The sequence below is a fragment of the Meles meles genome, chromosome 1 (genome assembly GCF_922984935.1).
Source record: "Meles meles chromosome 1, mMelMel3.1 paternal haplotype, whole genome shotgun sequence".
In the NCBI taxonomy this organism is placed as follows: Eukaryota; Metazoa; Chordata; class Mammalia; order Carnivora; family Mustelidae; genus Meles; species Meles meles.
In genome coordinates, this window is record NC_060066.1 from 200,265,121 (window position 1) to 200,290,497 (window position 25,377).

Here is a 25,377-nt window from a genome sequence, read left to right on the forward strand (position 1 = left end):
GGAGGGAGACACTGCAGGTGGCCCTGGGTTTGGGATGAGGTCATTCAGAGCATCACCGCAGGACCTGATACCCCTGCGACTGTATCTGCTCTTGGCAATTGTTCTTGCCTTTGTAATCCATGAGTAGCCTGTTGACATCATTTTTATTATTTTGTGTTAATGGTTAGTGGCAAAGGGCTAAGTCATTTAATAATTGGGGGGCTCCTTCAGCCATTCATTCATCAAATTTTAAGCATTAATTATGTGCTAGACTTCCTGCTGGGTACTCAGGATACCGTCTGAATAAGGAACAAGTTGGTGAGACAGAAGGGGTCGATACCACTTGAATACCCTGCATTGTGTGCTGTGATGGGACCAGTACAGCACACTCACTGGAAGAGTGAGGAGAGGCCCGATCGGGCCTGCGATTTGGGGAGGGACGTGCTCCAGGAGCTTCCAGGAGGACGTATTGTCCAAGGCAGGATTTGGAGACGACCAGTCAAACTAGTGAAGGCCTGAAGGGGAGGGAGGATGAGGTTTGTGGGCTGCAGGAGTCACAGGACCTTTGGAGAGGAGGCGCAGGGCCAGATCCTTCGGGGCTTCCCAGGCTTCCTTGGGTACTTTGGTCTTTATCCCGAGAGCAGCAAGGACCTTGAAAGGGTTTTAAGTAGTGATGTGTAAGAGCTCCTTCTTTTCGTGTCGCCAGTAAGTATTTTCTGCATAATTTTTGGGCTTATCTTTTTCAGTTCTTGTGCTGCGCTCGCTGGTTCATGTCTGAGTTTTGACCAGAACATGTAAAACTGGAACTAAAAGCAAAATGAATAAACAAGCAATAGGATTCCTGCATTCTACTAATTCAGAATTAGAATTTGTAGACGGGCTGTACTAAAAGTAACATTTCTCTCTTCTAGAAAAGGAAATTTGTTTATGAAAACTATAGTGTAAGTGAGAGTTGCTGAGGGAGATGTTTCAGTTTGGGGTAAGCTGTTTTTTTGTTTTGTTTTTTATTTTATTTTTAAAAAATATTTTATTTATTCATTTGACAGACAGAGATCACAAGTAGGTGGAGAGGCAGGCAGAGAGAGAGGGGGAAGCAGGCTCCCTCCAGAGCAGAGAGCCCGATGCAGGGCTCGATCCCAGGACCCCGGGATCATGACCTGAGCTGAAGGCAGAGGCTTTAACCCACTGAGCCACCCAGGTGCCCCTGTTTTGTTTTTTAAACAGCTTTATTGAGATCTAATTTACATCTCAAAGTTCATCTCTTTAAAGTGTACAATTTAATGGCTTTCTAGCATATTTATGAGGATGAGCTGATTCACCATACTTAGTAGAAACATCATGTTTTTCTTCTAGTAAGTTATGCCAGTACAGAACCTTTTCAAAATCAGTATGGCCCATATTTATTCAGCTCCCATTGCCTTCACCCTGTGTGTGCGCACTGGTCAGGTGTTTTGTTTTGTGTTTTTACTGGACTTCTAGGCAAAAGGGCAAAAACAAGTGGCACCCGAAGTAGGAAAAGTAGATGGGAAGAAGGGAAAGGTTTTTTTCTTATAAAAATATATAAATGTAGGTTTTTTTTCCCCCATTCCATTTTTGAGAGTGAGGAAGCATATAAACTGGAAAGAGAAAGGAGACCAAAAGAAGCAGGGAGAAGCAGCAGGAGAGAGAGATGGACCCAGGAAGCAGAGTGGTGGAGAGGGAGGACCAGCCAGGGGGAGGGCAGGGTCCCAGAGCGGAGCCAGGGGGAGGGAGGCAGGGAGGCCCTGTACCTCTAGCACCTTCACTGCCTTGCCAGGGTTTTTTTAGGACTGTGCATGGGCTCCATCTGGTGGCTGGTAGCTTACGGTGCGGCCAGGGAGAGGGATCTTGGGGTGGGATACTAGTGGCTTTTGGTATTCCCTCAAGTCTTTCTCTTTGGTCCTGGGTTTTCTTGTGGGATCGCTGTTGAGTGGGTCCTTCGCTGTTGAGTGGGTCCTTCGCTTCTGAGTGGTAGCTTTTTTCCTGTTAGGGCTCAGACCATGTTCCCTCACTCCTTCTGCCTAGTTTTAGATCTAATCTCATCAGACCATCACCCCCCACACACCCTTAGTGCTGCTGTCGCCTTCTGACGCCCCAGCCCCGGAAGTGCCTCTGAGTTCTCAGTGACTTTAGCTTTGTACTTAATGTCACTCTTTCCAGCTCTGGTCCTGTTAATTTGTGGTGCTTTCAAGGTACAGTTCTGTGGCCTTTGCAGTGCCTTTGCCTCTCGGTTATTTCTCTCTTCCAGGGATCTTCCTAGCCCATCCCCGTTCCCAGCAGTCCCATGATCATGGTCATCGATGCCCAAAAACTTTAGGATTTTTATTTTTGTTTTTTTATTAAGACTCTCTCGGGTGGTGCCTGGGTGGTTCAGTTGGTTAAGCATCTGCTTTCAGCCCAGGTCTGGGATCGAGACCCCCCATCGGGTGCTTCTCCCTTTCCCTCTGCCTGCCGCTTCCCCTTGCTTGTGTGTGCTCTTTCTCAAATAAATAAAATCTTTAAAAACAAAAGGCGATCTTGGGGGGCACCTGGCTGGCTCAGTTGGTGAAGCATGCAACTCTTGACTTGAGGTCGCATGTTGGAGCCCCAATGTAGGCATAGAGATTACTTAAAAAAATAAAATATTTTAAAAAAGGAAAAAAGACTATTTTAGATTATTTTTTGGTTCACAGAAGAATTGACGGGAAGAGATTTCCCATATGCTTCTGGCCGCGTGCCTTCCCCGTTACCAGTATTCCTCACCGGAGCGGTGTATGTGATGACCGACAAACCTACACTCACACGCTGTAATCCCCCCAAGCCTGGTTGTGTTACGGTTCGCTCTTGCGGGAGCACATCCAGTGGGTTTGGACACATGCACAGTATGTGTCCCCCGTTACCGTGTCCGGTAGAGTAGTGTCACTGCCCGAAACATCCTTTGGCACCTATTCCTACCTTAGTTTTTGGCATTCTCCATGTCTGCAGCCCCTCGGTAATTTCAGCTCCTAGAGATAGATCCCTCTCTGATGACCGTCTCCTGTCTTTCAAGGTCACTGCTGCCAGTACCCCCGACTCCAGTGGTCCTTCCGTCCTTTGTTGGTACGTTCCGTTCATCTGGTCCGATGGCATTTTCACTGTTCTCCACCTGTTCTTGTCCCTCTTTACTGAACGAGCGTGCATTCTCTTGCCCGTGCCTGCAATTCCTGTGGCCTTCTCTTGCTTTGTTATATTCATGGAGCTCCAGCAGGGTTCCGTCCAGCGTGGTCTCCTCTGTGCCTTCCTCTGGTCGGCTGAGTAAGATATGGAAATACAGCCTTGCCGATGGGATTCACTTTAAATCCTAACCATGAATTTTAAGTGGGCCCTTAATGCACTGTTTCCCGCTCACCTGGCTGACCAGATCTGAAACTGGTGATACTTCCTCCCCCATTGCCACTTTGAGATGATGATCTTGCTTTCTTCATCAGTGAAGACACACAACCACCTGAAGAGAACCTGGCTGGACTCCTACCACCACACCTGCCTTCCCACCTGCCCGTGAGCAGACGCACGCGTCCTCTGCCTTCCTGCCGGTCAGCACGCATGCGCTGTTCTCCAGCGCTGCTGCTGGTACCTGATGCCGCGGCCCCGTTTGCTCTCTCCTACCCAAGAACGTTGCTCTAGAATGTTTCCCCCTGTCTTTCAGAACTTGTCCAACTTTCTGTTTTTTCCTGGATCATACTCTTTATCAGTATGCCAACATACTTTTTGTTCCATCTCAAAAAACCCCAAAAAAACCTAAATACCACTTTTTCTGTTAGTGGCCTCCTTGCCTATTTGCTCTGCTTATTTATGTATTCATTTTTATTTTTACTTGCTCTGCTTTTAATAGAATTCAGAAATCATCTAATACTTGTTTTCTCTAAGTCATCACCTTATTGTGTCTCTCAACCTCGTTCTGATAGAACTTTCACTTTCATCGCTTCACAGTGCTGCTCTTGGCAGGGGGACTTCCAAGTTGGGAAATTCTGGTCTGGTCGTGGCTTCATTTCACTTGAGCCATTAGCTTCACTCGACAGAACTGAGCACGCTTCTTCCTTGAAAGGCTTCCTTTGCTGAGCCCCGATGGTCCTGTACTCTCTCCCTGTGTTCCTTCACCTCACAGCTTTGTCCTGGGTCTTCGCTGCTTTCTCTACATTTCCACCTGTAAAAAAATATTGGCCACCTCGGGGCTAAGACTTCTGACTTCTTGATTTCTCTGTGTTCACTCATTCCTTGACAGTCTCCCCAGATCACGGCTTTCCCAGCTATCCATTCATTGTTGACTCACAGATTGATACAGCCACCCCGTTCTCTGCTGAAATCCAGCCCCGTATATTCCGACAGCCTTTGAGTGTCCCCATTTGGATGACTAACTCATATTTCATAAATAATACGTCCCAAACCAAATTCCTCATCTTCCTTCTCAGACTGCTCCATCCAGTCATCCCTGTTTGAATTGATAACAACTCAGTCCTACAAAATCAGACTAAAACCCTTGGAGTCTCATTCTTTTCTTTTAAGAGCTTTTATTTTATTTTTAAGACTGATTTATTTATTTAGAGAGAGCATGAGCAGGAGGGGCAGAGAGAAAGAAAATAGACTCTTTGCTGAGTGCAGAGCCTGGCGCGAGGCTTGATCTCACAACCCTGAGATCATGACCTGAACGGAAACCTGCAGTTGGATGCTCAGCTGACTGCACGCTTCCCCCTACCCGCAAGCTCGGGCCCTCAGAGTCATTCTTAATCCCCTGGTCTCACACCTCACATGCAGCCTAAGAGCAGGTGCTGTGATTCTCCTTTCCTTTCAAATGGCCGGAGTCAGACCACTTCTTACCATGTGTGTGGCTGCTGTCCTGGGCCAGGCCACAGCTGCCTTTTGCCTGGATTCCTGTTCTCACCCTTAACCGCTGCGGTCTGTTTTGAGCACAGCAGTCATGTCAATCTGTATCTTGTTTCACAGGTCATCTATCTCTGTTTTTTGTTATTGAGGTGTAACGTAGGATATACGAACCTTAAGTTATATAGCTTGATGGCAGGAATCTGCCATCCCTAATGACCCTTCTAGTCATGGTCTCCCCAGAGGTAGCCACGATCACCATGGATTAGTTTTTGCCTGTTTTTCAACTACGTGTAAGTGAAACGATATAGTCCAGATCAGTCCCTTTAAATCCGTGTCAGAATATGTTACTCTTCTGCTCAGAAGATGGACAGGTCTCCATTTCATAGATGAGAAATAGTCCTCCCTGGGTCCTACAAGGTATATGGTCGATTCAGATGATCTGTTTCCTTCTTGTGTGAATTCTGGGATATTATATCTTTCAAGCAATTGGTCCAGTTCATCTAGGTTATAACATTTGTGGGTATACAGTTGTTCATAATTCTTTATTATCCTTTTACTATCCATGGGATCTCTAGTGCTGTCCCCTCTTTAACTGCTGGTATTAATAATTTCTGGTGGTTTTTTTTTTCCCCTTCATTAGCCTGGCTAGAGGCTCACTGATTTTGTTGATCTCTTCAAAGAACTAGTTGATTACTGCTTCAATTTGACTTTTCTTTAGTTTACTTTTTTTTTTTTTTAAGATTTTATTTATTTACTTGTCAGAGAGAGGGAGAAGCAGGCTTCCGGCTGAGCAAGGAGTCCGATGTGGGACTCGATCCCAGGATCCTGGGATCATCACCTGAGCTGAAGGCAGACACTCAACAGACTGAGCCACCCAGGTGTTCCGACTTTTTTTTTTTAATAGATTTTATTTATTTGACAGAGAGAGACAGTGAGAGAGGGAATACAAGCAGGGGGAATAAGAAGGAGAAGCAGACTCTTCACTGAGTAGGGAGCCCGACGTGAGGCTTGATCCCAGGACCCCGGAATCACGATCTGAGCCAAAGGCAGGTGCTTAACTGACCGAGCCACCAGGCACCCCACTCTTCCGTTTACTTTGGTTTTAATTTGCTTTTCTTTTTCTGTTTGCTGAGGATGGAAGCTTAGCTTATTGCTTGTAGATCTTTTTTCTTTCCTGATAGATGCATGCCTCTAAACATTGCTTTTGGTATACGCCACAAATCTTGATAAAGTTGTATTTTCATTTTCATTCAGTTCAAAATATTTAAAATTTCTCAAGATTTCTTCTTTGACCCATGTATTATTTAGAAATGTATTGTTTAATCTGCAAATATTTGGGTATTTTTCAGCTGTCTTTCTGGTACTGATTTCTAGCTTAATTCCACTGTGGTCTGATAGTACACAGGATATCATTTCTATTCTGTTCAAGTTGTGTTTTATGGCCCAGAATGTGGTCTCTCTTGGCGAATGTTCCATCTGAACTTAAGAATGTGTACTTTGCTGTTGTTGGAGGAAATAGTCTACACATGTTTATCATATCCAGTTGATTGATGGTGGTGTTGACTTCAGCTATGTCCCTGCTGATCTTCTGCCTGCCGAGTCTGTCCATTTCTGACAGGGGAGTGCCGAAGGCTCCAGCTGTAGTAGTGGACTCATCTGTTTCTCTTTGCAGTTCTGTAAGTTCGTGCCTCACCTATTTTGATGCTCCGTTGTTAGGTGCATATACATTAAGGATTGTTACGGCTTCTTGGAAAAGTTCGACTCCTTTATCACGATGTTTTTATCCCTGATAAATTCACTTGCTCTAAAATCTGTCTGAAATTAATGAAGCTACTCCAACTTCCTTTGGATTAGTTAGCATGGCAGATCCTTCTCCATCCCTTTACTTTTAATCATTAATCAATTACAAGCAATACTTTAATCATGATTTTTTAAAAAAGATTAGTTTATTTTAGAGACCCTGAGATTTTGAACTGAGCTGAAATCAAGAGTCACGTGCTTAACCTACTGAGCAACCCAGAAGCCCCTAGTCATTATGTATCTTTATTAAAATTTTAAGTGGATAAGCGCTGAGTAGGGCATAGTATTGTTGAATCACTGTATCATACACCTGAAACTAATATAATGCTGTACACTAATTATACTGGAATTAAAAGAAATTGTTGGGGCACCTGAGTGGCTCAGTCGGTGGAGTGCATGACTATTATTGATCTTGGGGTTGTGAGTTAGAGTCCCACTTTAGGTGCTGAGATTACTTAAAGATAAAATCTTTAAAAAAAATTTAAAGTAGGGCGCCTGGGTGGCTCAGTGGGTTAAGCCTCTGCCTTCGGCTCAGGTCATGATCTCAAGGTCCTGGGATCGAGCCCCACATCGGGCTCTCTGCTCAGCAGGGAGCCTGCCTCCCCCAACTCTCTCTCTGCCTATCTCACTGCCTACTTGTGATCTCTCTCTGTCAAATAAATAAATAAAATCTTAAAAAAAAAAAATTTAAAGTAGGTTTTTGTAAATGTATAGTTGGGTCCTGATTTTTTTTATCTACTCTGACCAATTTTTTACAATTGGTATATTTTGACTGTTGATGTTTAAAGTGATTATATGCTTTTTGTTTTTGTTCCTTTTTGTCTTTTTTGCTGCCTTTTGTGGCTTTAGTTGAGCATTTTTATGGATCCAGTTTCTGTCCTTAGCATATCAGTTAAACATTTTTTTTAAGTGTTTGACCTTCAGTTTACAATGTGCATTTATAAGTCGTACAAGTGTCTTATAATTATTTCTACTTCCTCTTGGGTCCCTTTCAATGCTTTATTAATTTTATTTATACATAAGCTGTAACCATTGAATACATTGTTGCTGTTTTTTTTTTCGGATTTTATTTATTTTATGAGAGAGACAGAAAAAGAGCACATAAGCAGGGGGAACAGCAGAGGGAGAGGGAGAAGCAGGGAGTCCCATGTGGGGCTTGATCCCAGGACCCTGGGATCATGACCTAAGCCGAAGGCAGATGCTTAACCGACTGAGCAACCCAGGTGCCCTCATGGTTGCTGTTATTTTCTACAAACTGTTACCTGTTAATTAAGAGTAAGAAAAATTAAAAGTGCTATTTTACTTTCACTTTAATGTTCTCCCTTTATGTGATCTGAATTTTTAATTTAACTGAAGAACTCTTTTAACATTTCTGGCAAGGCAGGTCTACTGGCCGCAGATCTCAATTTTTATTTGTGTGAGAAGGTCTTTGTTTTTTTCTTCATCTTTGAAGTGGTATAAAAATTTTTTTTCCACATTTGTAGGGTACAGAATTGTAGACTGGTGGTGTTCTTTTCCTCTCTCAACGTTGTGAGTATTTCACTCCACTCCCTTCTGACTTACATGACTTCTGAGAAGTCAGATGTAATGCTAGTCTTTGTTCTCTATAGATAAGGTGATTTTTTCCCCTTGGCTTCTTTCAAGATTTTTTCTTTGTCTTTGATATTATGCAGTGTGAATTTGCTATGTCTAGGTGTTGATTTTTGTTTTTCTTTTTGACATTTATCCTGCTTGGTGGTGTTTGGAAAATCTGTCATTATTGCTTCAAATTTTTTCTTCTCGTATTCCCATTAAATGTTATAAATTTTGCAGTTGTCTTACACTTATTGGATGTTCTGGGTTTTTTTGTTGTTGTTGCTGTTTTAAGTAATTTTTCTCTTTACTTTACAGGTTTGGAAGTTTCTATTGAATACCCTCAAGCCCAGAGGTCCTTTACCCAGCTCTGTTAGTGTACTTACTAATGAGATAATCAAAGGCATTCTTTGCTTGTTACAGTGGTTTTGATTTCTAATATTTTTTTGATTCCTAGAATTTCCATTTCTGTTCTTGTATGAGATCTACTTTTTCCATTAGAGCCCTTAGTGTATTAATCATTGTTTTAAATTTTTGGTAATTCCAAAATCTCTGCCATATCTGAGTCTGGTTCTGATGCTTGCTGTGTTTCTTCAAACCGTGTTTTTTATGCCTTTTCGCATGCCTTGTAATTTTTTGATGAAAGCAGGACATGATGTCCTGGATAAAAATGACTGAGGTAAGTAGGCCTTTAGTGATGGTGCTCTCCCCTTCTCCCCTCAAACTCTCATGCCCCTTAGGTGGTACAGGTTGGCTAGAGGGAGCCGGAGCCAGAGTTGGGTATTTCCTTTCCCCCAGGCTCTGGTTTCAAAATACTTGTTTTAATCCTCCCCTGCTGGGTGCACAGGGAGTTTCCTCTCATCCTCACTGTGAGAGCCTTGTAGGGCTTCTGGAGGTAAAGCTCATAAAGCCGGCTGCGCTGCGTTCCCCTCAAGACTGAGATTCCCTCTTGCTCTCAGCTCGCAGAGCCGTCCTCACTGAGCTTCCAGCAAGTTGTTAGGTTTCCCAGGGAGTCATAATTTAACACAACAGAAATTCACGAGTGCCCACGGGAACTGGCACTTGTGAATTTCTGTTGTGTTAAATTATGACTCCCTGCATCCACTCGTCTAAGTTTTGGAGCAGTGGTTTTTGTGACCTCATTTCTCTCATGGATCTAAGAAGAGTTGTGAATTTTCAGTCTGTTCTGCTTTTTATATGTTCAGACACAGTGATGATTTCCCTACATGCTGGGCTAGAAACTGCAAGTCTGCCCTACCTTCTCTTTGATTTTTACTTCTGTCCTGCCTTAAGATTTTTTTGTTTTTTTTATTGTGGCAAAAATACGTAACATAAAATCTATCATATTCATTATTTATAGTTCAGTAGTGTTAAGTATATATTCACATTGTTGTACAGACCAATCTCCAGAACATTTTTTATCTTGCATGACTGAAATTCTATACTCGTTAAGTAACAGTCCCATTTCCACCTCCCCCAGCCTATGGCAATTACCATTCTGCTGCGTTTTACGTGAACTGGAATATTCTAGGTACCTCATGAGTGAAATCATACAGTATTTGTCTTTTGTGATTGAATTGTTTCACTTAGCACACTGTCCTCAAGCTTGATCCGGGTTGTACCAGGTGACAGAATCGCCTTTTTTAAGATGACTATTTCACTGTAGCATCTGCTACATTTTGTCTTTCCATCCACCCTCTGATGGACACTTGGGTTGCTTCCACTTCTTCGCCAATGCAAATAGTGCTGTTGTGAACCCAGGCATTCAGATATCTCTTCAAGATCCTGTTTTGAATTTTTTTGTACTTATACCCCGAAGTGAAATTGCTGGGTCATATGGTAATTCTTTAATTTCTTTTTTACCATTACCATTTTAGTTTTGTACCAGCAGTGTACAAGGATTCGTTTCTCCATATTCTCACCAACACTGGTTTTTAGGATAGTAGCCGTCCTGATGGGCATGAAGTGATCTCCCTTTGTTGATTCTGATTTGCATTTCCCTCATGTCAGTGAGGTTGAGTATCTTTTCATATGCTTGTAGGCCATATTATCTTTGGATAAAGATAAAGGACTTTTCAAGTCCTTTGCCCATCTTTAAATCATGTTACTTGTTTTTTGTTAAGTTGTAGGAGTTCTTTATATATATTCTGCTTACTAATGCCTTATCAGACATATGATTAATAGTTACTCTTAACACATTCTAAATTTACTTAAAATTACTCTGTCCTCTTCCCCCAAACTACAACTTTTTAAGAACACTTGAATCCTGATTTCTTTCTTTATGACTTACATGTTATTACCCAGCATTTTAGTTCATTTCCGCTTTGGTTTTATCCTGCCCTACCCCTCCTTCCCCTCCTATCCCCAGTTAATTTTTGTTTACTGTTTAACTGAACCAGTGCTTGTGTGGGTTAATTTCTTTGCTTTCCTGGAGCGCCTGGGTGGCTCATTCGGTTAAGTGTCTGTCTTCAGCCCAGGTCGCGATCTCGGGGTCCTGGGATCCGGCCCTGAGTCGGACTCCCTGCTCAGCGGGGAGTCTGCTTCTTCCCCTCTGACTCCCCCCACCCCCCACTCTCATGTGCTGTCTCTCTCAAATAAAATCTTTTTTTTTTTCTTTAAGATTTTATTTATCCACCTGACAGAGAGATCACAAGTAGGCAGAGAGGCAGGCAGAGAGAGAGGAGGAAGCAGGCTCCCTGCGGAGCAGAGAGCCCGATGCGGGGCTTGATCCTAGGACCCTGAGATCATGACCTGAGCCGAAGGCAGCGGCCCAATCCACTGAGCCACCCAGGTGCCCCTCTTTCAAATAAAATCTTAAAAGAAAAATCTCTTTGCTTTCCGTTCCTTCTTGCATGTCATGCCTGCCTTAAGTGATCAATTTCTATATTCACTTTTTTTAAAGATTTTTTTTGAGAGGACATATCCAAGAGCAAGGGGAGGGGCTGAGGGAGAGGGAGAAGCAGACTCCCCGTTTGAGCATGGCACCCAAAGTGGGGCTTGATCCCCACGACCCTGCGATCACGACCTGAGCCAAAATAAAGAGACCGACATGACACTTAATTGACTGAGCCGCCCAGGTGCTGCCCCAGTTTCTGATACTGAGTACATCCATAAGTAGCTTTTTCAGTGAAGGTCTATTAATAATAAACACTTAGGTTTTTATTTTCCTTTTCTTTTTTTTTTGTTTTGTTCTGAAAGGGTTTCTAATTGTATCTTCTTTCATAGTTTCCGGGTATTTTCTTCTAGGTTACGATGATTTTCCTTTTTGTTGCTTCTCCTCTTGGTGGTGTCCTGCTGTGTCCTTACTTACGAGTCTAGGTGCCGATTTAACTTTCCTGCCCTGCTTGGTTGGGACTTTACCTCCTGAATGTTAGGCTTCCTGTCTTTCATCAACTCTGGAAAATACTGGTGGTTCTTCAAATATTACAACACCTTCATTCTCTCTGTTCCTTCCTTTTGGGTCACACATTAAAAACTTCCTCCTTTTTAGACATCTTTATTCCCCATCTATTAATCTTTCTTTCTTGCCTTTCTTTCCTTCCTTCCTTCTTCAAGTAGGCTTAATGCCCAGCATGGAGCCAAATAGGGGGCTTGAACTCATGAAGCTGAGATCAAGACCTGAGCTGAAATCAAGAGTCAGGTGCTCGACTGACTGACCACCCAGGTGCCACATGAGACTTTCTTTCACAAAATCTTTTTAAGTTTGTGCTGCCCTTTGTAATCTTGGATCTCTTCTCAACCACTGTACTCTCTTCATTTGCATCGAATTTGCCATTTTTCTTTCCATTTCTAGTGATTCTTTTTGGTTAATTTTAAAATCTTCTGATCTTAGTTGATGCCATCTCTTTCTAATCTGGTTTGGATTTCTTTCTTTTTTTTTTAACTGTAAACACTGGAATGTGCTTAATTTAGGGTCTCTGTCTTACAAACTTTTGTTCTTATTGGTATAAATATCCTTTATTCAGTCATAGTAAAAAGAGCGGTCCTTATGGTTTGTTTGTTTTTTTTTTTTAAAGATTTTTATTTGAGAGAAAGCACTAGAGAGAGAGAGAGCATAGGTGGGGTGCAGAGAGGGAGGGAGAAGCAGGCTCCCCCCCCCTCCCCCCCGAGCAGGGAGTGTGACGCTGGGTTTGATCCCAGGACCCAAAGTCCCTGGGATCATGACCTGAGCCAAACGCAGATGCTTAACTGACTGAGCCAGCCAGGTGCCCGTCCTTATAATTGAGAATTGTAAACCCAGGGTTCAGCGGGACTTTATCTGTGGGACTCTTGTGTGACCTGGGTAGAGAGTGTATCTCTCCAGAGTATTTCTGTTTACCTCTGGTAGGTTTCCCAGGGATTTTACGAGGCTGAGACCATTTTAGGTTAGATTGTCAGCAAGGACAAGTTGATACCAGACCACTCAAGGCAGTCTAAATTTGAACTCAGAACTCAGAACTCAAGTGAAGGCACGCCCCAAATTATAAATTCTCCAGGGGTATTTCTTTCTCCCCTCCCAGAGCCTAGGTCCTATTATCTCCCTAATGTCAGTGAGGTGATTTTCTTTTTCACTAATCTGTTTTTCTCTTTTTTAAGATTTTATTTATTTGACAGAGAGATCACAAGTAGGCAGAGAGGCAGGCAGAGAGGGGTGGGGGGGAAGCAGGCTCACAGAGCCCAATGTGGGGCTTGATCCCTGAGATTATGACCTGAGCCGGAGGCAGAGGCTTAACCCACTGAGCCACCCAGGCGTCCCATTCACTAATCTGTTCCCTGAAGCTGTCATAGTTCTTAATAATCTTACGATTATTTACTGCTTTATTACCAAGAGGTTTCTGCACACTATCTGGGAACAATAACGGGGAGTGATATGGTAAGGATCATTATACCCATTTTACAACTCAGTAAAACTGAAGCTGTTTACTTAGTGATTTGCAGAAACATAAGGACAGTCCTGGGAGTATGTAGGTGGCACACGGTAAAGAGGAATCAGGCATCCCTCTGTATTTTTGCCGTGCGGCCACTGGTAGCATTCTTCATTAGGATTAAGCTAGACAGTCACCTCAGTATTAGTCATTCCTGCAGGATTATTAAAATTCATTCAACACATCTGAGCACCTGCTATGTTCTAGGCACAAGAATTAAAACAACGGGGGGCTGAAGTACAGATGTTAGATCTGCTGCCTGACATGCTTCCTGCTTTTCTTTCTGTAGACTGATAATGGTCTCCAGCTGCCAAAGAAGGCTGTGGACACCAGGAGAAAGGTAACCATTTCCCGTCCCCTCGAGCGGAACTGGATGCCTCTGGGAGCGCACAGCAGCTGGCAGCAGGCATGGCTGAACTTACAAGCTACAAGGATACCGCCTCCAGCCGCCACCTGCGGTTTAAGTTACAGAGTCTAAGCCGCCGTCTCGATGAGCTGGAGGAAGCCACAAAAAACCTCCAGAAAGCAGAGGACGAGCTCCTGGACCTCCAGGACAAGGTGATTCAGGCGGAAGGCAGCAACTCCAGCATGCTGGCAGAGATCGAAGTGCTGCGCCAGCGAGTGCTGAGAATCGAGGGCAAAGATGAGGAAATCAAGAGGGCAGAGGACCTGTGTCGGCTGATGAAGGAGAAGCTGGAAGAGGAAGAAAACCTCACCCGGGAGCTGAAGTCTGAGATCGAGCGGCTTCAGAAACGGATGGCCGAGCTGGAGAAGCTGGAGGAGGCCTTTGGCAGGAGCAAGAATGATTGCACCCAACTCTGTCTGAGTCTGAATGAGGAGAGGAACCTGACCAAGAAGATCTCCTCCGAGCTGGAAATGCTCAGGGTCAAAGTGAAAGAACTGGAATGTTCCGAGGACCGCCTGGATAAAACGGAGCAGAGTTTAGTGTCAGAGTTAGAAAAGCTGAAGTCGTTGACTCTGAGCTTTGTGAGTGAGAGAAAATACTTGAATGAAAAGGAGAAAGAAAATGAGAAGCTGATCAGAGAGCTCACCCAGAAACTGGAGCAGAACAAAAAAATGAACCGAGATTATACCAGGAACGCTTCTAATCTTCTGGAAAGGAACGACCTGCGGATTGAGGACGGGATCTGCTCCACGCTGCCATGCAAAGAATCGAGGAGGAAGGGCGCTCTGGACTATCTAAAGCAGGTGGAGAACGAAACCAGAAACAAATCTGAAAACGAGAAGAACCGAAATCAGGAAGACAACAAAGTGAAAGACCTTAACCAAGAGATTGAGAAACTTAAGACACAAATCAAACATTTTGAATTTTTGGAAGAAGAGCTTAAGAAAATGAGGGCCAAAAATAATGATCTTCAGGATAATTACCTAAGTGAACAAAATAAGAACAAACTCTTAGCCAGCCAGCTGGAGGAGATAAAACTACAAATCAAGAAACAGAAAGAGTTAGAGAACGGGGAGCTGGAAGGGGACGAGGCTTTCCTGTCCAGCAAAGGCAGGCACGAGAGGACTAAGTTGAGAGGCCACGGGACTGAGGCACCTGTGTCCAAGCACACGACCCGGGAGCTGTCCCCTCAGCACAAGCGGGAGAGGCATCGCAACAGGGAGTTTGCTCTCAACAATGACAACTATTCTCTGGGCAACAGGCAGGTTTCCTCTCCTAGTTTCACCAACAGGAGGGCCGCCAAAGCTTCCAACGCGGGGGCGGCTGCGGACAGTGGGACTCAGGAGACGAGAAGGACGGAAGAGCGATACGTGTCGGGCTCTTCTCAGAGTGAAGGCAGGAAGGCCAGGGAGCAGCCGTCGGTGCTGAGCCGCTACCCGCCCGCGGCGCAGGAGCACAGCAAGGTTTGGAAGGGCGCTCCCAAGCCAGGAGCGGAGAGTGGGTTGAAGGGGAAAGTGGAGAAGACAACACGAACGTTTAGTGACAATACCACCCATGGGTCTGTTCCCAGTGACGGACTGGGTAGAGGTGACAAGGCTTCTGACACCTCCGTGGAGGCCCCCTTAGGCAAGAGGGGGCAGGTACCCGGCAACGGAAGTCCGTTAAATCAGGCTGCAGACTGCGGCAGTCCTAAGGGGATTGGATCCCTGGCCTCATCTCGGAGATCGTCCTCGGAAGGGCTCTGCAAGGGCAAAAAGGCTGCCAGTGGCCCAGAGGCTGATAGCAGTTGCCCCAATTCTAAGCCTCCACTCTTATCAAAATATCCCTATAGCTCCAGAAGCCAAGAGAACATCCTTCAGGGCTTTTCAACCCCCAATAAAGAAGGCATCGATCAACCCGTAGCCGTTGTGATGGAAGACAGCAGTCAGCACGAGGCCCTGAGGTGCCGAGTCATCAAAGCCAGTGGCAGAGAGAAGGCGGACTCCGATGATGATGGGGATGCGGCCTCTCTGGTTACTGCCAAGTTGGTAAACACAACCATCACTCCGGAGCCAGAGCCCAAACACCAGCCCAGCTCGAGGGAAAAAGCCAAATCGCGAGGAGGACTTAGAACCTCCCTGTTTGAGAATGATAAAGATGTCGGGACAGAAAATGAATCTGTGAAGCCTGTCAGAGCCTCTACCAATGCCGTCGAGTTCCCAGATGCCAACGGCGCTGGGGTCAAAAGCCAACGGCCCTTCAGCCCCAGAGAGGCCTTGCGGTCCAGAGCCATCATCAAACCCGTCATCATTGATAAGGATGTGAAAAAAATTATGGGAGGATCTGGAACCGAGGCCGCCACAGAGAAGCAGAAATCCACCTCCAAACCAGGCCCCAACAAGGTGACGAGCAGCATAACTATTTACCCCTCTGACAGCAGCAGCCCTCGACCTAGCCCGGGCGAGGCCCCCCGGGAGAGGCACACGTCCACCAGCAACATCCAGGTGGGGCCGGCAGAGCTCACGGCGGTCAGCAACCACGTCAGCTCCCCCTTCGAGCTCTCCATTCACAAACACGACATCGCCCTGCAGTTCACGGAAGCTGAAAGGACGGCAGATGGGCCCCCGAAGAACAGGCCAGAAACCGTGGTCTCTCGGAGCAGCATTATAATCAAGCCATCAGATCCCTCGGAGAGAAACAGCCATGCACCCCCAGCGGAGACAATCAGGTGGAAAAGCCATAGCGCCCCTTCCGAAGCGGGCTCTGCGGACACCAGACACGTCACGGTGCGCAACGCCTGGAAGAGCAGGCGGGACTTGAACTCCTCAGAGGACCCCCCGGCCCGAGTAGGGAGAAACGTGGAAGCTGCCAATGCCTACACCCAGAGGGCCGCCACAGACTGCTCGGACCTCGGACAGCCCAGGTTGTACGTCTGTGAGCAGGGCACTCAAAGGGCAGGAAATTCAGGGGACGCCCCCGAGCTTGCCTCCAGAAGGACCCAGAGTAGCCTCACCGTGTCCGAGGTGCTCAGTCGTCGGAACCGGGTGGGAGATGCTGCCGCTGCGGCAGCCTGGAACCACGCGGCAGGCGCGGTGAGCCCCCCCGCCCTTTCCCTCTCCCTCCCTCCCTTGCACTTTCCTTTTCTCTGGCCAGTGTGACTCAGGATTATGGGGCTGGGAAATAACGGGGAGAGCTGGGTTGCTCGGAGAACTGAGAATCAGGTGGGTTTGGCCTTGAAGAAGGCAGTACGCTGAAGAAGGTATTTCAGCAGGGAGCAGCACGAGTTTCCCAAACCCTTGTGCCAGTTTGTCTCTTCCGTGTATGAAGGCCACACAAAAGGAAGAGATCGGGCCTCCATCCCCTGGGTTTGCCAGAGGAGCCAAAGGAACTCCCCTTAAAGCCCCCCAGAGCAGCACCTAGAAGCACAGGAAGCCGCGGCCAGAGAGGAGAGCCGGGGAGTGTCTCCCCAGTGGAGCTCGGCTGGCTGCTGGCACGTGGGGCGTGAGAATGAGGGCTTTTCCTGGGCCCTGCTGACACGCTTTTGTGCCCACGGATCACTCTCTTTTGCCCCAGACACGCGTCTAAGTCATCGGATCCTCCGTCTTGAGGGCGGGCCGGTATAGTAGGCTCATTCCAGGAGTGAGAAATCCACAACCGCCGCCTCATGTGAGGGTCGGAGCGTCAGGGAAGTGAAGGGGCAGCCTCTGCGAGTGTCTCGATTCGGAGCCTGCGAGGACGCAGGACGTTTTGGACGCAGATGTTGTTTCCTTTTTAGAAGGCACGCGATGGTGCGTTAACTCCAAATGCCCTGTAAGCCCTCACAGGGCACTCAGCGTCTGACAGAGCACTTCCCCACCGTCTCCGTCTCTCCAAGAGCCCTGTGGGCAGGTATTAGCCCCATTCTTTAGATCTAGAAATGGAGGGTCAGAGACCCAAAGTGCGTCACCCAAGGCCACCTGAGTGAATTGGAAGAGCTAAGATGTGAATCGAAGATTCCTGTTTCCTGTTTCTGAATCCCGCACTTTCTACCCTGCCAACTTGAAACTTTCTCACTCATACTTGAGTTCTTCGATCTGCATTTGCTCGAAGGACCAATGAGAACATTGAAAAGGCAGAATTTTGGTACAAGAGGAGTGAAGGGCGGGGGGGAGTGTGTTTAGGTCCCCGAAGCTTTGGCTATCTGAGGGAGGATGAGGGATATGCACAGGACCTGAGAGGGAAGAGACCTGGCTTTTTGGTAGTTTATAGGTGGGAAGTAGGAAGAGCCTGGTCTGGCTTCCTCTCCAGTATACCTTCTCACTCCCCAAGCAGGGAAATGGCTCACCCCAAGAAGCACACAGCCTGCACAGGCAGAACGCAAGGAGTGCCGGGCCCCTGCTTATGGGGCTGGCCCCGTGCCCCCATCCCAGTCCCTGTCCCACCTGACAAGCCCCAGCAGCCTGGGGGTGTGGTCTCTCCTCGCTTCCAAAGAATGTTTAAATTGGCCTGGGGTAGGGAATGAGCATGTCACTTGCTGTTGTCCTCCACAGCTCACTTCTGTCCTTTTTGGCACAGGAGGACGGGTACGACTGCACACCCGGTGTCCACAGGCGACCGCACAACCCCCTGGAGCGGTGTGAGCTGCCTGCAAAGCCGGGGCCGTCAGAGTCGGGGCGAGCCTGGGCCGAGGAGCGGTTACGGCCAGCCCGGCCCTGCGCCGAGGACAACTGAGCCAGCTGGGTGAGGTCTGCTGTCTCCTCTGCTCCCGCTTCTCCTCTCTCCTGCCTTCCTGCCCTACGAAGGATGCAAGGCCCGTTAACCCGGCTAGACACCAGGCCTTGGCTGGGAGACGACGGCAGACCAGGCTGTGGCTCAGGTCATTTTGCCAACTGGCCAGAGGGGCTCAGAAACTACAAGCTGGACATAAGTCACGCGGGCTCAGCCTTCCCCGACGCATGAGTCCTCTCTCCTCGTCCCTGTCCCCAGGTCGCGTAGGCCCCGCTGGCCCCCAGATGGGGAAAGCTATAGAAAGCCCTTGTATCCTCACAGCACAACAGCAGCCGGAGGCCCTTCTCTGCTCCTCGGTGGGGCAGAGGGCACCCCTTCAGCGCGGCTAGTTTCTTGGTCTCCTCACCGCACCCCGTTCACTCCTTGTCTGCTCTAGGGGCCCGAGTACCTGCTGAGACTCAGCAGCCGTTGGCTCCACTGGGGGGCACCCGCTCCTCTCCCCTTTGGCGTTCCTCAGACTTGGACAGCAGAAGAGGTCTGTGCTGCCTCTAAGGGACTGTGGGAGCAACCTTCAGGCTGGCGCTTCTCGGACACGGCCCCCTGGCTGACGATGGCCCCCTGGGGCGGAACACACGGGTACCCACCTCTCGGAATGATGTCATCCCTCCCCCTCCCTGGCTCTCTGCTCACCTTCCAAAGGCACCTGGAAGCGCACAAGCCTCACGCATCTCCTTTCCTGGGCACCAATAATGCTGCTGGCACTGCCTGCCCCTCTCCCTCGGCTGGAGACTTAGGCCAACTCTGGCATTTCCACCCTTTGGAATATTCCGGAACTAAACTGGGCCTGACCCAGCGTACTCTGCCTTCTAGGAAGTGCCCAGCAAGGGGGAAAGTGGGCAGGAAGAAGCGTCTGCCGTCACTCCACAAAGCAATATTTCCATGAGAGGCGTCGACTCGTTCCTCTTCCTTCGCGCCCCGGGGAGGAGGTGTTGCACTTTACCAGGCTGAGGCATTCCTACAGGAGCGGGCCCTTGGCTTCTGCAAACTGTCATTAGGACTTCACTGGAGGACAGGTCATACTAAATGCCTGTCGAGGGCCCCAGGTTTGTACAATGCAAAAGGCAGCAAAGCTTTCAGGAAGCCACACAAATAAACAATTGATTAGTTTTCTTATACCAGTCACCGGGGGGGTTGGGGGGGCGGCAGTTACAAAGAACCATATATTCTTGGCACGGCTTTTTGTATAACACGCAGTTCAAAGAAGGGATCCCTTTTCAAAGGCTACTTGTAATGACGCAGACACTGTTCCTTCCTAGGGAAAGAGCATAACTAGGAGTCAGGAAAGCTGTTTTCTTCATGGCTTTGTACTGTGTTGCTGTGTGACTTTGGGCAAGTCACTGTCCTCTTGGGGCCTCAGTTTCCTTATCTGTAAAGTGAATTCTTTGAAATGGTCTCTAAGGGTCCTAAGTCTGGCATTCTGAGATTGTTCTGTTTACACTGTCCTGTGGGGTCTCATTCTGCTTCTGGAAGGTAGCATCCAGATGGGTTCAGGGAAGGTGTCCTCCCTCCTGCCATGTTTTCGTGGGCCTTTGTTCTTTCCGTGTTTTAAACATCATGTGGATGGACTCCGTGAAGCTTGGTCGCTCTTCTGGTCTGTGAGAGGAGGGATTGGATCAGATGGGGATCAGATGGCTTCTATGCCCACGCGGCCCGTAGCGTTCCCTGGCTTTCGGGACCCCAGTTGGCCACCAGTCCGCCATCTCGTGTTGCTGTGCTTTGCGAGCGTCTTCCCGGCCTGCACTCGGTGGGAACCAGCGCTCATCACGCCCTTGTGTGCCATCAGTCCTAGTGACCCTGGAGACGGCGTGGGGGCACACCTAGCTCCCTTTCGGGGGCAGGAAAGTTGTGCGCCGACTTCCATTTTCTGGAGTTGTTGCCAGTCTGAGGGCTTTGCCGTGTAGCTTCTCCATTTTGCTGCCTCACACGCTCAGTTCAAGATGCTCTTTTCAGAATCTCTACCTGCTGCTGCTCCCGGGTCACTGGCTAGAAACTAGCTTACCTGAGGTTGCACCCTCTCCCCTGCAGCCTCCCTGCCATTCTTCACTGGCTGGCAACCTTGAGAGTCCGAAGGAAATGGGCCTCTGCGGTGGTCAGCTGAGGTTACAGGAAACGAATTCTGCGGCTCTTCTCTGCTGGTAGAAACAAAAGGGTGCCAAGCCATGCCTACAGAGATTTCGCCAATAATTCTCGTCTTCGGGCGTTGGAGCCCTGGATTCTGGTGCTGTAGCTCCTGGTGCCAAAGTCTGGATCTTTCCACATTGCAGCAGCATCAACATCTGCCACTCCCCAGGATGCTCTGTGGAAGAGGACAGCGGTGCTGCCCTCTTGCTGGGGGCTGCTGTCTTAAAAATCTGAGTGCAATAGGGTTTGATTGTAACAATTATTTCAGGATAAATATTGTGTTTCCTTACTCTGCATACTTTCTAGAACCGTTATAAAATAGATTTTATTTTTAAGTGTCCTCAGCATTGCAGACGATACCATTTATAATAGCAAACGAAGGCTGGAGGCTCGGTTCCTCTAGGTTTCAAGTGGCTGGCAAGGCTGGCTCTCAAATTCCAAAGTTCGAAGGCCCCTTTCTGAAAAGCGACCTGTGTGTGACCATCTGGACCTCACGGTCAGGGGTCCTGGAGGAAACTTTCACCAAATAGGGGAGACCTAGTGATTAAATAGCTGTCCGATCAACCAAACATCCCTGCCGTCCCAGCCAACAGACCCACTTTCAGGACAAGCCGCCACCGCAGCGTGCCTCTAACCCCAGCTCTTACTGGCCGGCGGCTAGCTGCGGGGGGGGGGGGGGGGTCCCCGGGGCACCTGTGCTCAGAGCTGCGTGGTTGGAGAAAGTACGCGAGGTGGCTGCATATCAGAGGCCACGCTCTCACCACTCTGGCACTAAAACCACCTGAGGAAGCCATGGCTGTTTCTGCTTTAGCCTGACAGTGAGCCAGCGCGGGCTGAAGGGGATCTGCAGTTGGGCCCGAGACTCTGGCCTCGGTCACCAGCAGGTCCACACATAAATCCTCCCCCTCCTCTTGTTGTCTAGGACCTGGGATCCTGGGGCAGCTTTAGTGCTCTACATGTGGTGGGTCAGTGGCAAGTGCTACCCCTGCCCAGTAAGGAACAGGGACCCAGAGCCTCTGTGGATGTGGGATTTGTTGTTACTCTGACAGGACTGCTTGGGAAGAGCTGCTTTTAGGGATTATCTTTTGACAACCCCGGGTGGGGCCCAGGGTTCTCCTCGAAGCCTCATAGCCAAGATCATAGGAAGGGGCCCTATTTTCCTGCTGCTTCACAGCTCAGAACATGTACTGAAAGGAATGTATTTTTAAGAGAATAAAGTCTATTTTTTTGTATTTTAAAGATTGGGAGGGCTGGGAGAGTAGACCTCACAAAACTGTCGATGCATCAGAGACCCCCTCTGCTGGGGGGGCCTCCGTCTCTCAGTCCACATCTGCTCGTTCCGGCAGGCGCTCTGGCCTCAGCCCCGCCCCTTGGAGTCTAGGTGCAGCAGCTTCTACATTCCTGCTCCAAGCCTGGGACCAAGGAGGCCGGACCCTGTTGCTGGAAACCAGGGCGAAGCCATGAGCAGGGACTCAGGGCGCCTTGGGTGCATGTGTATAGTGGAAGCTGCCTGTCTGCACGTATCCTCGGGCTCGAATGCTGGCTGCTGGCTCTGCTGTTGGCTCTGCGGCACAATATGTAACCAATAAAGCTCCCTAGTTTCCATGTGCTCGTGTGTGAGTCCCTGGTGCCATTTTTGTCGTCACCTGAGTACAGCTGTCGTCTGGGCATCGGCGCAGCTAGTGTATCTCACTGTATTTGATAAACCAACTTCTCAGTGATGCTGATGCAAGGACAGGCGACATGCTGGGGCTTGGAAGAGGACACGCCTAGCACCCACATAACTGGCCTGACATGCAGCAAACAGCTGCTGGGATTCTTAGTTTTAGGCTTGTCTGTCCGCACATGGAAGGGTCTGTCTGAAGGTACCTATGCCATTTATTTAAAAAAACAACTTCTAAAGCACCTAACGCTGGACCCCCCACCTGAGGTAACAGTACGAGTGGCAGAGCTGTGCCTTGTTTTATTTTAAACACAGGTCGTAGTTCAAAGTCTATATACTTTCCACCACTCGCCCTGGTCCTGGTGTACAGACTTCCCTGCCGCTGTTACTCGAAGACTAGGGGAAGCCCCCTTTACCTCCATCTTTATCCTATTGTTAGCCCACCCTGTAACAACCCTCAAATCTTACTAAGAATAAACCTCATTTAGGCTAATTATAAGGAAGAACTGACTAACAAGTAAAAGCAAACAGATAATGTACGCGCGTTTGTAGTAACAGTGTTAGGAGCCCTTGAGAAGGAACAGTTACTGTTCCCTTGTAAAAATGTTTTTACCTTATATGACAAAAGGGACTTCGCAGACATGAGTAAGGATTTTGAAATGGGGAGATGATCTGGGTGGGCCTTAAATGAAATCAGAAGTATCCTTGTACGAGGGAGACAGGACGGTAGAACAAGCAAAGCGGGAACTAGAGTGATGTGCTCTGAAAAGGGAGGAAGGGGCCGCAAAAAAAGCTCAAAAGGCAAGGAAATGGAATCTTCCTCAGCGCCTGCAGTGGTCCTCTGCCAACAGCAGCGCTAGGAGACTGACAATGATAGCTAAGTCACCTAAACCCTCGATCTCCTTGTGTAACACTTCCTAAAATTTCTATGCCAGTGTGTTGGACAAGAGTGGAAAGTTAGACCCATGGAGGGAACCTGGGGAGTGAAGCCGGAATAGTAGTAGCTCAGAGATCCACCCAAACTCTGTGCCTTGTTTTATTTTAAAAATTCAGAGTCTCCTCTGATTCCTTAGGCTTGACCTGTAGCTTTATACTCTTGGCGTAATCACCCCATACGTAGTCCCAGTGGGGAACACCCTAGTTCCAAGGATCACGAAGCCCTTTGCTTCTGCGGAGCTCCCCTCAACCCTACCTTGAGACCTGGCCAAGCCATCTGTTGCCTTTATATAAACATCCTCCTTATTTAAACATGGAGAAAACTGGCATTTCTAAAGGCACAGCACCCGCTATATAAATCTAAAGGGGAAACAATGAAAAAGAATTTTATATGAAGCTTTATTTTTAAAATATAAAAAACCACCACACACCAAGAGACTACGATGTCCCCTCAAGACACCTGCTTACCTCAGTCTTGAGGAAGAACACCGACTTCCACACTAACGGACAACTGCCCCTCTAGCTCTAAGTCACTCAAAGGAGGCCACCACCTTGGCCACCCAGCATCATGAGTTCCTTAGTGGGATCCAGTATTGCTCCAAGAGCTCTGCTCGCACGGCAGAAGACTCACAGTGTCTGCTTCCCTCAGAACCCATCAGTCTCACATGCTTGGGGACTGCTGTGCGGGGACGCCTGGTGTGGCCTGGCGAGGCAGAGTGTACATGGCCCCCAGGAACTGGTCTGCAATCCTTCCTGCTTCTCGCAGCCCACTCAGCAGAGCGCCGTGGACGGTGGCTGGGTAATTCCGGATCGTATGCTCTCCGGCAAAGAAGAGTCGTGGAATTGGCTATTGCAGGAAAACAAATGGAGAGAAGCATCAGCCGGTTGCAAACAGGAACTTTCCTTTTTGTTGTGTTTGAACTGCCACATTCCTATTGGCCTCTGAAGGCTGCCCCGCCAGTCACAGACCATCATTCTACCAAAAAGGATCTCCCTCATCAGTGAGTATTCTAGAAATGACCAAAGTAGAAATGCAACAGTAAAACTCAGCCAAGTCAGCCTTAGTCCTAGAGTAAAGCAGGACTGAACCTGTTCTTACTTATCACTGGATGCTGGGGGACACCCAGTTCTACAGCTTCCTTTGCCTCCTACAGTACCTCCTGGGGCACAGGGGTTCCTGATTACTCTGCCACAGAACCCAGCGTCTAACTCAGGAACAGCCCTGCTTCTCAGCTCCGGAGCGGGCTCACAGGGTCCTGAGCTCTGGAGCTGGGTCTGGCATCTAAACAAGGACCCCTCAGGGGCATGTCCTGGAGACTGACATGTCCCTAGTGACGGACACCCTGCAACAATCCTGTGAGCCATTACAAAACGGGGTGCAACTAAAAAAAATTTTTTTAAGGGGAAAAAGTTTGAATAAGGGAAAAGTAATTGGCTTCTCCTATGGATTCTTCCATTCTGAATTGAATATGGACTGCCCAGATTTACAGTGCCAGAATGTGAGGAATCAGACACAAGTAATACTGATCCTCCCTTTTATGTTGCTCTTGGTTATTTGAAAGGGTCCAAGGAGAGAACAACTAAAATCTAACCACCAGCACCAGAACCCCCCCCAACCCCCGCCGGCAAAAACAACCCCCCTGTGGCATGGTTGTTTACCTTGAAATCCTGGGATACTGGCCTTTTCCCAAATAAGCCCAGGTAGTTTGCCAGTTTCTTACCTGTGGAGCACCTGGAATTGAGGGGCCAGGAGTGATTGGCTGAGCCATTAAATCATAGTCATTTCCAGAAGATCCTGCAGCTACATATGAATAGGAGCCCCGGGCCCAGGGATCAGCACGCCAGCGAGATACCACAGTCTCCTTGGGCTGAAGAAAAAAGCACGAGCAGAAGTTACTAACTACAGGGCAGAGGACAAACCAGTCCTCTCTGAAAGGTGGGAAAGCTGTGGTGGGTGGGGATACAACAGAGGAGCAAAGGCAAAGAGGCAGGAGACACGAGTCAGCCATGGGATGGATGCTTCCGCTTTCAAACACACAACGCAAATGGCTTCCAACTAAGCATCCACGTTCCCCTGCCTAGGAAATCCATAGATCTCCCCAGGACTTGACCTTTATTTTCTCATTAATTCCCATGAAGCATTAATGTGCCTTCTTTCAAAGGAATCATAAGGATCTAGTGCTTCTCTCAGTGGGCCTAAAGAACCGAACAAAGTGCCAAGCTGCTCTTCCATGAGGGAGTCTGACCCTTTTGACTCAAAGGCGGGAGTGGCAGGACTCCACACGCAGGTGTGCCGGATGGGGCCAGCAGGGATATGCAGCAAACCCTTCTCAGTCCCCCAGCCCAGGTGCTGGGTGGGGGGGTTTTCCTGAATCCCACATTTACACACAGAC

At 48.0% G+C, this 25,377-nt stretch overlaps 2 protein-coding genes across 9 annotated transcripts in view; one reads left to right on the top strand and one right to left on the bottom strand.

The window, feature by feature from the left end:
• Positions 1-21,994, top strand: part of LUZP1 (leucine zipper protein 1) — a 102,356-nt gene extending 80,362 nt beyond the window's left edge. For 2 of the 5 annotated variants that reach the window (XM_046023701.1, XM_046023710.1), the window contains exons 3-5: positions 3,026-3,075; positions 13,402-16,589; positions 18,052-21,994. In XM_046023701.1, coding sequence (XP_045879657.1) covers positions 13,521-16,589; positions 18,052-18,207 — 3,225 coding nt within the window. In that variant the 5' untranslated portion in view covers positions 3,026-3,075; positions 13,402-13,520 and the 3' untranslated portion in view covers positions 18,208-21,994. The remainder of the gene's footprint in view (positions 1-3,025; positions 3,076-13,401; positions 16,590-18,051) is intronic. The other 3 variants (XM_046023687.1, XM_046023678.1, XR_006820874.1) reach the window with 2 other exon arrangements.
• Positions 21,995-23,366: 1,372 nt separating this feature from the next.
• The window catches only part of KDM1A (lysine demethylase 1A), a 61,958-nt gene continuing 59,947 nt past the window's right edge, over positions 23,367-25,377 (bottom strand). For all 4 annotated transcript variants that reach the window (XM_046023721.1, XM_046023737.1, XM_046023728.1 and 1 more), the window contains 2 exons: positions 24,706-24,852; positions 23,367-23,831 (listed from right to left, as the gene is read on the bottom strand). In XM_046023721.1, the coding sequence (XP_045879677.1) occupies positions 23,646-23,831; positions 24,706-24,852 (333 nt within the window). In that variant the 3' untranslated portion in view covers positions 23,367-23,645. The remainder of the gene's footprint in view (positions 23,832-24,705; positions 24,853-25,377) is intronic.